At 38.8% G+C, this 14,633-nt stretch overlaps 1 protein-coding gene across 4 annotated transcripts in view; it reads right to left on the bottom strand.

Moving 5' to 3' along the window:
- Nucleotides 1-14,633, bottom strand: part of ARK2N (arkadia (RNF111) N-terminal like PKA signaling regulator 2N) — an 81,634-nt gene that overhangs the window by 16,637 nt on the left and 50,364 nt on the right. For 3 of the 4 annotated variants that reach the window (XM_036107593.2, XM_036107589.2, XM_078060373.1), the window contains one exon: nucleotides 7,153-7,335. The exons of the other annotated variant lie outside the window; for it this stretch is intronic. In XM_036107593.2, the coding sequence (XP_035963486.1) occupies nucleotides 7,153-7,335 (183 nt within the window). The remainder of the gene's footprint in view (nucleotides 1-7,152; nucleotides 7,336-14,633) is intronic. 4 annotated transcript variants of the gene reach the window in all.

Here is a 14,633-nt window from a genome sequence, read left to right on the forward strand (position 1 = left end):
CCATGGAAAACTGCACTGAACTTTTCACCTCCCTGTGGAAATCTGACTCTCCTGAAAATGCCACCAACCCTGTAGTCCTTGGAAGCTGCTCCTACGCCACAGTTGGGGGACCAGAATCACTTATGAATACTGCCCTCCATCCTCATGTACAACACCAGCAGCCCCCACCTTCCAGAGCACTTCCAAATACTAACTACAGGACAGTTTCACCCCTCCATGGAACATTACTGGCACTGGGGTTAGTTTCTCTCTCTTTCCACTTTAAGTTCCTGCTACCATGATTACTTATGACTATATGAGTGCTCGTTATTTATGTGGACAACCACCCCCAAATTCTCCACGCCTACTCTCTAAGGAGCCAAGGCTCAAGAGGCACTTAACACTCCCTGTGGTTAGACTCATAGCAAGGGGCTCAGCCCTTACCATCCTAAAAATAAACAAGATAACTGAATTAAACCAAACTAAAAAGGCAGATTGTAGGAATCATGGTTGCTATAACTAAACTACTCCTCCTTGATTACTCAAATCTTTTCAACAGTAATTAAGAAAACATGACAAGAATATGACACAATTAGTTCTTAGTATCTCTGTGCCCAGTTCTATCTCCACAGTTCTAATTTTTTTAATTAATTTTTTTATCTGAGGGTAGCCTGCAGTTCTAATTTATAATTCCAACTTATGAAATGTTCTGTCTCAGTCACCAATATTTCTGAATAACCAATCTTTACTGATTAGGCCCCTCATCCTGACCCTATCACATATAAAGCCTCACTTCAGATCTGGAAATATCTCTTTGCCTTCCTTTGTTTAAAGAAAGGGGAAGAACAAAAAAATAATAAAATAAAGGGGAAGAAATGAAAAATTACTATGCTACTTTTACTCACAATTTCACTATAGTATCTTAAGAAAAGGTAACTACCGTCAATATTTAAGATTCTTCTAACTTTATTCATCCATTATGGATCCAGAAACTAGTATTTTACATACCACCTTCACATTATTACATCAATTCAAACCATTTTGTTAGCACGATTTGGGCCATAAAAATTGTAATCCCACCCTGCTGGCATTTACAGAACTTGTGTGATGTTCTAAAACTGATCACTTAAAATCAGGGTCGGCTCCTGGGGCCAGTATTTTTACTCTTTAGTCTAAAAATCAGTATAAAATAAAATAAGGGATGCTGAGTTTAAGTGATGGGGGCTAAATACAAATTTCCTGGTGAATGTTAACTCTAGACTAATGATTGTGGGAGTTTTGCCACATTTCTTGTCAGAGCCATTAGATAAAATGTGCCACTCAGATAACAAGTCAGCTGTGACCCCACCAAGTGTATGGGACACCATGCTCTGCAAGAGACACTAAGGCTTTCTCCAAGAGCCAGGAATATACCCCCTCTTCGGTCTATTTCAGAGCCAGGGCAATCAGTCCTTTTCTCTCAACGTAACCCTCTTCAGTATGTCATACATTCCTTTGGGAGCTCCTGTGCACAGCTTCACATTCTCTGGCCTTTGGGCCATCCTTCACTGTCAACCCTCCAACCCATGACCTCACAGGAATCCAGTGACAGAGCAATGGCTAAAACATACACAAAACGGAGCCTCAAAGATGCTCTGGGGTTCTCGAATACGGTCAGTGGCAATAATCTTTCCTGTTGCAGGACAAGAATAAGCCCTGTAGAAAAAGTGTAAATACCACAATTACCATATATTAAACTGAAAATAAATCAGAGGACTTATTTAACTATGGGGGCAGCTGGCTGTCTCTGTGTAGCTCTTCGGAAAGATAACTTCTTTCACTCTATGAGAAATTCTAAGTTTTTGTCCTCCTACTAAAGACCTTTTCAACGCACAAGTCAGAAAGAAAACAGCATAAAATCATAACTAAATTATCATGGCAAACATTTTCTTTTTGTCTTCAAAAGAAATAATGTAGCTACTTTTTAAATCACAAATCTACTGGGTAACAACTAGTCCAAAGCCGATCTGCAGCACATTAAAGGACAGGAGGACAGCGACACATTAGGTATAAAAAAGGTTAGTATCTCAAGTCATCATTCATTTAGCTTGAAAACAAGTGAATTATTACCTTGCATTTTTCAGTAAGAATGTGAAAAACAACTTTAAAAAGTAGGGCAAAAGAAGTCAGAAAACTAAAATCTTAGAGCTCATAAGAACCAGGTAAAAACAAGCGAAACCTGACCAAATGTGATCTCCTTCTCAAGACTGATACACTGACTTCAAAGTGCTATTAATAGAAACATGGCCATTCTGGTCTGATTATAAAAAGCCCTAGGCTAAGAACAGGAAACCCAAGATTTGTTTCTCTGCACTATAACTAGTGTTCTGGACAAATCAAGATCATCATCCCTATTTTAAGGATGGGAACATGCTCATGGGCTACCTTCTTGACAAGAAGGCTGATGGAAAAAACATATCATTTCTGTAAAAGTTTTAATTTCCGGGGGGGGCGGGGAGGTTCACTCTAAACAAACTTAGTTTACCACAATTATAAGCCTTCCATACCAAGAGTACTTCAGATTTCTGCTTGTTTTAGCCTTATCTACTTTTACATGTACAGTGAGCTACTACTAGCAATAAGTAAAAATTAAGCCATATTCCTATTTACTGATACAGTTTCCTCAACATGTCCAACACAAGAGTTACCTGGGAGTGATTACTAGAAACAGATTTTCCAGACCCCATACCAGATCTACTTACAGAATTCTCAGGGAGAAATTTAGGATTCTGAATTTTTAGAAGTACCCTAGGTAATTTTTATGCTCAGGCTAAGTATAGGAAATTCCTGTGGCCAGAGCAACTCACTCCGGGACAGAACAGTAAATTAGAAATTCACTGATTAGGTCCATTAATCACTTCCTTACTCAGCCTACTTCAGCATACATACGCTAACATAATGCTGGCCAGCATTCCTGAGGTCCTACCTTGTGCTGTATTCTGCACTAAGTACAGTATAGACATCATTTCACCTAATGGGAACAATAACCTTTTTGGGATGGATACTAGTTTTATCCTGGTTTGCAGAGAAGAATACCTGAGGCTTTATGTAACTTACCTGAGTTCAAACAGTATGTAAGTGGCTGCTGGTTCAAACCAGGATGTTTGTTGGCAGCAGGCTGCTACCTACACTACACTGTTCAATTCTAGCATCAGGAAAGGAGAAGGAAACACGTGACAACAGCTGAAATGGAAAGTTTAGGTCTTTTGTTGACCAGTGGCTTTCTGATTTCAATTCTTTTCCTTGGTTAAAACTAAAACTGAAGAGGGGTGCCTGGGTGGCTCAGTCGGTTAAGCGGCTGCCTTCGGCTCAGGTCATGATCCCAGAGTCCTGGGATCGAGCCCCGCATCGGGCTCCCTGCTCAGCAGAGAGCCTTCTTCTCCCTCTCCCTCTGCCTGCCGCTCTGCCTACTTGTGCTATCTCTCTGTCAAATAAATAAATTAAAAAAAAAAAAAAAAACAAACTAAAACTGAAGAGGGGCACGTGGGTGGCTCAGTCGTTAAGCGTCTGCCTTCAGCTCAGGTCATGATCCCAGAGTCCTGGGATCGAGCCCCGCATCGGGCTCCCTGCTCAGCAGGAAGCCTGATTCTCCCCCTCCCACTCCCCCTGCTTGTGTTCCTGCTCTCGCTATCTCTCCCTCTGCGTCAAATAAATAAATAAAATCTTTAAAAAAAAAAAAAAACTAAAACTGAAGAGTAAAAACTCTTTTCCATACACAAACATCACCTAGGGCGCTTGGGTGGCTCAGTTAAGCGTCTGCCTTCGACTCAGGTCATGATCCCAGGGTCCTGGGATCAAGCCTGGCATCGGGCTCCCTGCTCCGCGGGAAGCCTGCTTTTCCCTCTCCCACTCCCCCTGCTTGTGTTCCCTCTCTCACTGTGTCTCCCTGTCAAATAAATAAATAAATAAAAATCTAAATAAAGGGGGGGGCACTTGGGTGGCTCAGTCAGTTAAACGTCTGCCTTTCAGGTCCTGATCCAAATGCATCAGACTCCCTGCTCAGTGGGGAGCCAGCTTCTCCCTCTCCCTCTGCCGCTTCCCCCACTCATTCTCTTTCCTTCCCTCCCTCCCTCCCTGTCTTTCTCTCCCTCTGAAATAAATACAATGTTAAAAAAAAAAATTTATCTTAAATTCAAACCATAAGAATGACCATCTCATTGATGCTAGAGTTCAAATCTCAAAACTATAAACTGGCAAGCAAGCATGCATTCTGTTAACATTTTGTTGTGGCACTGTAAGTATATTCAAAATTTGCGAGATGGGTTCCCACTAAGATAATTATATCAAGACCAGAGTGTATTATTAAGTTTTATCACTCACATACCTGCATTGTCAGATTTAGAAAAAAAGACTTTGAGCCAATATATGGCTTCATAAGAAAATGTGATGAGGATCTGTTGAACAGTGATGATATACAAAAATCTACACACAATATGTGTGGCCCAATACATGCGTATGTTCTCTATATATTATATCTTAAATAAACTAATCACATACGTGTACCAAGAGACATGTACAAGAAATGTTAATGGTAGCATCATTTGGAATAGCATCCTAAATGTCCAATAAAGAGAATGGGTAGGTCAACTATGATATATTCATACAGTGAATACTAAACAGCAGTGAAAAATGAATGAACTAGAGCTATACTTATCAACAAGAACAAAACACAAAATGTTGAAAAAAGCAAGTTACAAATCATTACGTTCAATATAATATCAATTAGTATTAAAACATGCTTGTTGGGGCGCCTGGGTGGCTCAGTTGGTTAAGCGACTGCCTTCGGCTCAGGTCATGATCCTGGAGTCCCTGGATCGAGTCCCGCATCGGGCTCCCTGCTCGGCAGGGAGTCTGCTTCTCTCTCTGACCCTCCCCCCTCTCATGTGCTCTCTCTCATTCTCTCTCTCTCAAATAAATAAAATCTTTAAAAAAAAAAAAAAAAAACATGCTTGTTTACAGATACATAATAAATGCAGTAAAAATATAAAGAAACACACGGAATACCAAACATCAAATATACCAAATTCAAGACAGCTTTGGAATGGAGAGGGAAAAGGAAAGGGAACAGAGTTGAAGCTGTGGGTGTTTCCCTTACATATTTTTGTAATGTTTCATTTCTTAAGAATGGTGGTTCTTAAGAAGGTATCTGAGTGATATATTCTTTAAAAATCTGTGTGACTGAAATTCAAAAAAAACAATCAAAAATAGAATCAAGTACACAAAGGCTAGTGATGTTTTAAACAATCAAGCTAACAATTACTTGAATCTTAAAATGTGATGCTATTGGGGCGCCTGGGTGGCTCAGTTGTTAAGTGTCTGCCTTCGGCTCAGGTCATGATCCCAGGCCCTGGGATCGAGCCCCGCATCGGGCTCCCTGCTCCGCGGGAAGCCTGCTTCTCCCTCTCCCACTCCCCCTGCTTGTGTTCCCTCTCTCACTGTGTCTCTCTCTGTCAAATAAATAAAATCTAAAAAAAAAAAAAAAAAATGTGATGCTATCCCTGATACTGGTAACTTTAAGGATACTTTAAAGCCCACATCTTTGCACTATTAGGCTGAATTGTCTGAAACTGCTGGGTTTGTTATAGGTCAAAAAGTCAAATATTAACAATTCCATATGGCTCAAACTAATATGAAAATTCTCTACATGAAAAGCAAAACAAAAAGTAATCATTCATGTTTTCCCCAAGACTTTACTATACAGTGATCTACATTTAACAGCAAGACTAAGAAACAGGGAAATAAAAGTGAAGTAGAATGGATCACTGGTCAACAGAAGAAAAATGAAGATAAACTATCCAGTGTATAGAACAAGTCATATAACTTAGAAATACATATTGCACAAAATGTGGTCAAACTACTCTCCTTTGATATAAAATATTACTGCTTAATTTTTTAAAGTACTTATACATATTAATAAATCCTTAAAAGATCCTTGCTGGGCAAAGCAAGTATTTATACATACAAAAATTGAAGTCCAGAGGACACTTTGTCCAAGGTCAAATAGGCAGTTAGCAGTCAAAACATATTTAAAGCTAAAGTCAGGTCCTGTTCCAAAATTATCTACAATAAATTAAGCAGAAACTCAACAAATAAGAGATTTTTATTTTGTTCCAATCAGATTATGGAAGGAAGAATTAAGGGCAATGATCTGTGGAGCGCTGTCTCCTTTTTTATTTCCTAGCAATTTCAATATATATATATATATATGTTCTAAACCTATTATTATTTTTGTAAAACCCATAAACATAATATTTTAGGTAGTGATTAAATTATAAGAGTAGCTCATAAAAGCCAATGCAATTTATAATTTAACTAGGAAGCTATAATCCTTCTGTAACACTAAAGTAGGAAAATACACACTAAAAGCAGTCTCTCAATTCCCTCCCCCTCTTTTCAAACTTAAGTACTAGTGCTTTAAGAAAAAGGTTTAAATGAGAAAGAATGTTGAAAAAGTGTTGAGGAACACAATTAAGGAGACTTGGAGGCACTGGGCAATGTTTTCAAAAGCAATGCAATGTTTTTTTTTTTTTAGTGAATAAATATCACTCTTCAGAATCATCACAGAGCCCAGATAAATTATGCAAGACAGGGAGAGATTTTCCTGAGATACCAGAAGCAGAAACTGAATGAAAAGGGTTGGAAGAGACAACCTGAGAGCTACCGTAGAGGAACTGACAGGGACAGGCACACAGAGAAGCAGAAGAAACAGTGCAGCCCCGCACAGGAGCAGCCCCCAGGGGCCAGTTTAATAAGCTCCCTCCCCACACTGCAAGGTAAGGTCGCAGTACAGATTAAGTGAGGGAAGCCCCTGGAGAAGAGGAGCGGGGAGGAGTATTAAGGCCATCTGGATGGTTTTTAACGTATGTGAAGTATTTTTAACCCAAGAAATAGGTCTACTGGAATCTACCTATGCCTACCATTATTTCTCATTTTTGCTTCCTTCACATTAGGAAAGATGAACGACATGCTACCCACATCTCCTTTTCAGTTACAAATGGCACCCTGGATAGTCACAATCATCTAATGCCAGATGTCTAGTTGGCCTGCTCTCATTGGCAGGGTCACTACAAGGAAAACAGCCGCTGGGACACATGCACAGTACACCATGAGAGGGGGGAGGGGAGGGAGACCAACCTGCCTCCGCATTCAGCTCCTCTAGAAGCCCGCTGGTCCTCCAGGTAGCTCCTGTGTCCTGGCCTCCTACAGAATTACTGTGCTCTTGAACTACTGCAGCCGCCAATAAATTGTCCACATTTACCACTTCTGGGTCAGAGCTGGTGTCAGACATATCATAATAAGCTACAACTGGAGGTCCATCTAGGGAGGAAAGAAAATGTATACTTGTATCTAACTTCTGGGGTGAAAAATACTTCTGTAACTAAGAGCCCTCCAAATGCCAGTTGCCTTTATCTTATTATTCTATCTGGTCAGAAAAGCTGCACTTTATACACCTAATATTTTGTACATGATGTGAAAGTGGAAAAGATAACCCAAGCTTATAAAGATGAGGGACACATTTGAAAAGTAGAAAAGGAGCATAATTATGAAGAATGGAGGACAACAGTATACTGAACAAAGTTACATTGAGTTCTTGCCATATTTCTAAAGAGCAAAAGATTATGAAAAAGGGGAAGACTCCACAGAGTAAAACTGATTTTTTAAAGGAAAAAAACTGAGGCAAACTATTAAAACTCATTTTATAGTTTTTAAGAGAATGAGTCTAGTTCTTTCTCTTAATAGCTAATACTTAAAAAGTCACTAATAGATTCAGAGAAGAAAATCAAATACGTATTTTCCTATTCTAAAGAACTAAGGCTAACACTAAGAGTTCTACTTGACTATGTCCAGTAAAGCCCTTTACAAATATCAGGGATATTATATATTTTACAACATTCTACAAAAAAGAAAATACTCACAAAATCCACCTTCAGGATTTTGCTTTGGATGTCTTGTTAGGGAGAAATTTTCTTTTCCCTGAGAAAAACAACCAGCTCACGCTCCAAGGCAACGATATGCAACCTTATGGGTTATTTTAGAGGAAGACATTGAAGTCCTTACTGGAAAATAAGAGATCCCTTCTACCTCCAAATCACCCTAACTAACTGAAAAAGGCAGCAGAGCTCCAGAGTAATTAAACTGCAGTGATTCATGTTAAAATAACTCAATATTCATGCTTGTAGAACAGATACATGCTTTAAAATGCTAATGCTACCCTTTTTCTAATGCAACAGCAAAAAGCAAAAATACAGTTTTCATTCAATTATAAAACACATCCCTTACTACTATCTCCATTTTAGAATAAAGCAGAAATAAAAGAATGCAGTTTCTCCCCCAACAGCTATTTATGAAGTGCAGGCAAATTATGTATTTCCATAAAGATTTTTTAAGATCAAGACTGTTTAACATTAAACACGCCTATTTTATGAAACTCTTGACTATGAATACATATGCCAATGAATCATTAAAATAGAACACAATGAAGGATTAGTTTTAATACAAACATCCATTGTGTACATTGTCACTGAACAAAAGATGGAACACATTTGGGGTATTTATCCCTTAAAGCAAAGTTCTCAAATCACAGGTTTATGTAGCAACATTTTTAAAATAAAAATGACCAAATAAAAGCAAATGAGTTGTTAAGAGCCACTGTATAAAGAACAGACATGTCACAATATGAAATTCTGACGATCATGACAATTTCAGTTGACTACTTAAAAATAATTTCCAATTCTCCCAAAAGGGTAAATCAAGTTCATAAAATTCAATAGTGTGGCCTCAGTACCAGTTGGTAATGGATTTTAGCTCAAATAGCAAAAAATTGGTTCATGTTTGATATTTTTCTTTTCTAAAAAGGAAAAGAAAGCTCTATCATTTATGGAGTTCTCGTCAGAGTTCAAAATGATTATTATGGAATCAAGATACTGTGTGATGTCCAAATACTTGGGTGCAGAAGATATGAGTGAGGGTCAAGTACAATATTGACTATTTGACCAAATGTTCTATTTTTAAAAGGGCTTTAGTTAAGTGTTGCTTTTACAATAAATTAGTGATTTATTTTAAAATTTATACCACCAGTACCATTCACAACCTCTTGCTCACACATCCCCCCGCCCCAACCACCAAATTGAGGCATCAGGTCAACAGTCAAGTCAAAATTGTACCACTCCTACATGTAGAGTCATGCAAAGAGTATAGTTGTATATGTACATGCAGAGTTAACATCACCTACCCATGGCAATAACTTGTCTGAAAGTCTTCATCAGTAGGAAATACAAGCATAAACTTGTTATCTGGCTTCATTCTTGTATCTTCCATTATTTCCAAACAGCACACCTTATAACTTAGCTTAAATTTAGTATTCATCATAAACAAAGACAGTAATATTTTCATATTTTAATTACACTTAAAAGTTAAATTATCATCAGTGTCATTTCTCAGTTCCAGTGTATCCAAAACAATGACAATACTATTCAAACTTTAATAAAGGAATGGCTGGGGCGCCTGGGTGGCTCAGTCGTTAAGCGTCTGCCTTCGGCTCAGGTCATGATCCCAGGGTCCTGGGATCGAGCCCCATATCGGGCTCCCCGCTCCGAGGGAAGCCTGCTTCTCCCTCTCCCACTCCCCTTGCTTGTGTTCCCTCTCTCGCTGTCTCTCTGTCAAATAAATAAATAAAAATCTTTAAAAAAAAATAAAATAAAGGAATGGCTGCCTTTTTATCTTTCTTCCAACAAGAAACCACAATTAAGAATCTTGTGTTCTTGGGGGCGCCTGGGTGGCTCAGTTGGTTAAGCGACTGCCTTCGGCTCAGGTCATGATCCTGGAGTCCCGGGATCGAGTCCCGCATCGGGCTCCCTGCTCGGCAGGGAGTCTGCTTCTCCCTCTGACCCTCCTCCCTCTCATGCTCTCTCTCTCAAATAAATAAATAAAATCTTTAAAAAAAAAAAAAAAAAAGAATCTTGTGTTCTTGGGGCGCCTGGGTGGCTCAGTCGTTAAGCGTCTGCCTTCGGCTCAGGTCTGACCCAGGGTCCTGGGATCGAGCCCCGCATCGGGCTCCCTGCTCCGCGGGAAGCCTGCTTCTCCTTCTCCCACTCCCCCTGCTTGTGTTCCCTCTCTCGCTCTCTACGTCAAATAAATAAATAAAATCTTTAAAAAAAAAAAAATAATAATAATCTTGTGTTCTTGAGCGCCTGGGTGGCTCAGTCGGTTAAGCCGCTGCCTTCAGCTCAGGTCATGATCCCGGGGTCCTGGGATTGAGCCCCACATCCCGCTGGGCAGGGAGCCTGCTTCTCCCTCTCCCTCTGCCTGCCTCTCTGCCTACTTGTTGTCTCTCTGTCAAATAAATGAATAAAATCTTTAAAAAAAAAAAAAGAATCTTGTATTCTAAGGTCATCTTACACTTATCATTAGCAAACCAAGATTAAATAAGGTATGTTTAAAGCACTCATCATCAGGGCATGGACTTTAACCACTAAGTATTAGCTAACTGATGGTGATAATTTGTGATATTCTTTTAAAAGTGATTCTTGCTACATAGCAGAATTAAGAGACAGGTAAGATCCTGTAGTAATTTTATCTGCCTTTTAAAAGAAAGGGGGGGGGGGCGCCTGGGTGGCTCAGTCGTTGGGCATCTGCCTTCGGCTCGGGTCATAATCCTGGGCTCCTGGGCTCCTGGGATCGAGCCCTGCATCGGGCCCCCTACTCAGCAGGAGGCCTGCTTCTCCCCCTCCCACTCCTCCTGCTTGTGTTCCCTTTCTCGCTGTGTCTCTGTCAAATAAATAAATAAAATAAAATAAAATAAATAAAAGAAAGGGGGGAAAAAGCCACTGAGGAGGAGCTAGGAAAATTCAACACATTAATAACAGAAGCAACAACTATGCTTCCAATTTGACTCTAACAATTCATTACAGGATGGAATAAAGATGGAGATACTGTCCTCCCTCCCAACTTGATTCCTCTACGCTGCTAAAACAAATGCAATGCTACTAAGATTTTCACTTTCAAAAACATCAAAATAGTTCCTTTAAGTAGTTATACATGGAAACATTTCCAATTTAAAATTTAATCATTAATGTAAGCACATTCCATGTTACAATATTTATGGATTAGCCAAACTGCACAATCTCCCATCTGCTAACTTTGAAGTCTGTCACAATCTTAAAACACAAATTTATAATAATGAACTTACTAGTTCTTCTATAATCATTAAAAGCATATCTCAAAAAGGTATATTTAACACGATTAGCTAATAACTATTTGGTCTGTGGTTAATCAAAGTGCTGTTTCTCCTCCTGATTGAAATATCTTGAAATTTTTACTGGTCGTTATGATTATAAGGCAAGAAAAATTAAAAGTCAAGCAATCCACTGCCTTAAGAACATCAATTAGTCCATTTTATGCTAGAAATAGGTTTGGACCCTCTCACTGACCTCCTAGCCTATAAACACTGTTTTAACTTTGCAAATAAGAAAATACAGATGTGTCTGTGTCATCATACATTCCTGATATAGTGAAGTTTACACTTTTATGGACCTTAAACCTTCTGTACTGTTGTCATCGTGTGTTTAATTTTATGAATTCGTTTTCTCAATCAAATATGTTCTTTTTAAAAAATACGCTTTTAAACCTCATTGAAAGAATGTGAATCAAAAATAAAGAGGCAAAACAAAACCAACATCCTTTACTATGTTTATCCCTGACAAACCCCTTTTCAAATTTGATAACCAAAAGCACAGAATTTTAAAATTATGTAAGGTAATACATAATTTACCATTCTTGTTTTACAGATGAAAGATTTAAGTCCTACTTAGGTGGAAGCAGAATCAATTATATTACAGTTGTTCAGTGTTGAGGGAACTGGGAATATACAGGCAACTGACAGCAGCACAGGAAACACATAGATCTTTGGCAGCAAACATAATAGGTTAAAAGTCCTGCCTACTACTACTTAGCTGTAAGACTGTTTCTTCACAAGGTTATGGCAAGAGTTAAAGATGACCTAACAGCACAATACTGGTCCACTGCCCCATCCTTCCATTATAATTAGCACCTGCCCTACTTTATTATTTGGCTGCTTTTCTTTACATGCAAATTCTGCCCTACAGAGCCTGCAAGCAAGCAGCTTTGAGAAAACATCACTGTCTGGATTGGTGCCTCATACTGGTCATAAGATTAACCCAACTTGTGAAGTAAATGCTCTGCTAGGATTACTGAGATCACCACAAATGGGGCTTTTGTACTTTTATTTTTGTCTTAAGTGTCATATCAGTTTGGGTGTATTCATATAAAAGTGTTTCAAAGACAAATAGAGAACATTTTTGGATTGTTTCCTATTTTGCACCATCCTTGCCTCTAGAGCCCTCCCACTAAAACAAGGGTTGTCAGGAGCGCCTGGGTGGCTCAGTTGGTTAAGTGACTGCCTTCGGCTCAGGTCATGATCCTGGAGTCTCAGGATCGAGTCCCACATCGGGCTCCCTGCTCGGCAGGGAGTCTGCTTCTCCCTCTGACCCTCCCCCGTCTCATGCTCTCTCTCTCTATCTCATTCTCTCTCTCAAATAAATAAATAAAATCTTTAAAAAAAAAAACAAGGGTTGTCAGTCTCCCAGTATGAAGTCTGATTAGATCTAGGAGACAGGAACTCCTCTTGTGTCCCAGACATCCTAGAAATGCCACTTCTCTTTCTCTATTGGTTAAGTCTTAGGCCCAAGGAAAGGTGGGGCAATGGCCCAACAGATGCTTTGCCCCTTCAACTCCCATTTCTATGACTATAGTAATATACAGTAAAGCCCAGAGGAAATTCCTTCTGTTGTCCCTATTACAGCCAATCTCCTGAACCCCTCATGAGGAGAGGAAAAATCTATCTTGTTACTGCCAAATGATCCCATACAAGCTCTACTGCCACAGTCATTAGAGGGCCTAGGCCCAGTGCCATTACCTACAACATCAAGACAGTGATGGAAATCACACTTGACCTCAAACCAGATAGATTCAAAACAGTTACACCTGAAAGAAGGGTTCTTAGAAATTACCTACCCAAGGGGTCTAAGAAGGGAGAGTATGTGTGTGTAGTGGCCAGGTGAGAGAATGAGGTGTGGGGGAATAAGGGTGTGCATATGAGGAATCGAGGGAAAGGGCAAACCTCAAGAAGGAAATTTGCATGTTAGCAGAACCTACTCAAGAAAAAAGCCTTTTTTATTACCTACCAAAATACTTACCAAAGTGAAAATTTATATTTGCAAATGAGAAAAAATACTTGAGAATACTTATGCTATATTTTTATTACTATCAAAGTGTGTGTATGTATATATACACACACACAGAACAATTTGAAGAAACAGAAAGCAGTCGTTTTCAAAGCAGCTCTTGGAAAAGACGAATAATTACATCTACCAGAAGAAAACAAAAACCTATATAGGAAAGTGCCATCTCTAGAAAAACAGCTTTAAATACCAAAAACTGTGTGCGTATATTTTCTGCAGAATAATATCAAAAGCTATTTCGGTGAAAAGAAAAATGTCTGAGAAAACAGGGCTAAATGGAAATGAAATGCGCAATATGCACTGAAAATTTATGTTTAGGCAGTAAGTCATTTCTATTTTTTAATTAAATTTGTACTTGTTTTTTTTAAGTAATCTCTACACCCAAAGTGGGGCTCGAACTCACAACCCCAAGATCAAGAGTAGCATGTTCCACCAATGGAGCCAGCCAGGCACCTGGCATTAAGTCATTTTCAAAATAAAACTGAATCAATGTCTATTTTGTACTTTTTCTATTATACTCATCTCAATTATTCAAATTTTTGAGATTATAAAGTTTGCAAGGTGGGAATAAAGTTTTAAGCATTACATCTATCCTTATATCATACTGGTAAACGACAGGTCATTTTGTCCACCCAGAAAAGTTACCTATGATACTGATTAAGAGTTAATTTTGAAAGGATCAAAGAGGTAAAAGCAAATATTTAAGATTATCAGAGTTGTTAGAAAGTTGATCACAAGAAAGAAAATTTAATTTTAACATTTCATCACTAACTATAAAGCTGGGAAAATTGGGAGGTTATTCATGAGGTAACTTGGGTAATATGTATCTGGATGTTCAAAAAAACCCTAAAAATACAGAAAACAGGGCACCTGAAGAGGTCACCATCTTTCAATTTTTCTTCCTTTTTCAGAAACAAACTCACAACCTACTGCTTTAGTATTCAAATCTATAGAGAACTAAAATAGCTGTACTACGTACAGGAAGAACATTAAAATTAGGTATGATTTTAGCCACATCTCCATGCCTATGCTCCCTCCTAAAGATACCTCCATTCCTTTCTGACTACTCCTTGTAGTCTAAATTCTGCTATTTTCCAAATATTCCTCAATTTTTAAGAGGATAACTTACTAGGACATATAAAGGAAAAGAATCTCAACTTTTGTATTAACATTGGTATTTGTTATTACCTTTCTCAATACACCAATTACAAAAAACCTGAAAATTATCTCAAAAACATCATGTAGGGGCGCCTGGGTGGCTCAGTCGTTAAGCATCTGCCTTTGGCTCAAGTCATGATCCCAGGGTCCTGAGATTGAGTCCCACACTGGGCTCCCTGCTCCATGGGAAGCCTGCTT

Source organism: Halichoerus grypus, chromosome 13 (genome assembly GCF_964656455.1).
Source record: "Halichoerus grypus chromosome 13, mHalGry1.hap1.1, whole genome shotgun sequence".
Classification (NCBI taxonomy): Eukaryota; Metazoa; Chordata; class Mammalia; order Carnivora; family Phocidae; genus Halichoerus; species Halichoerus grypus.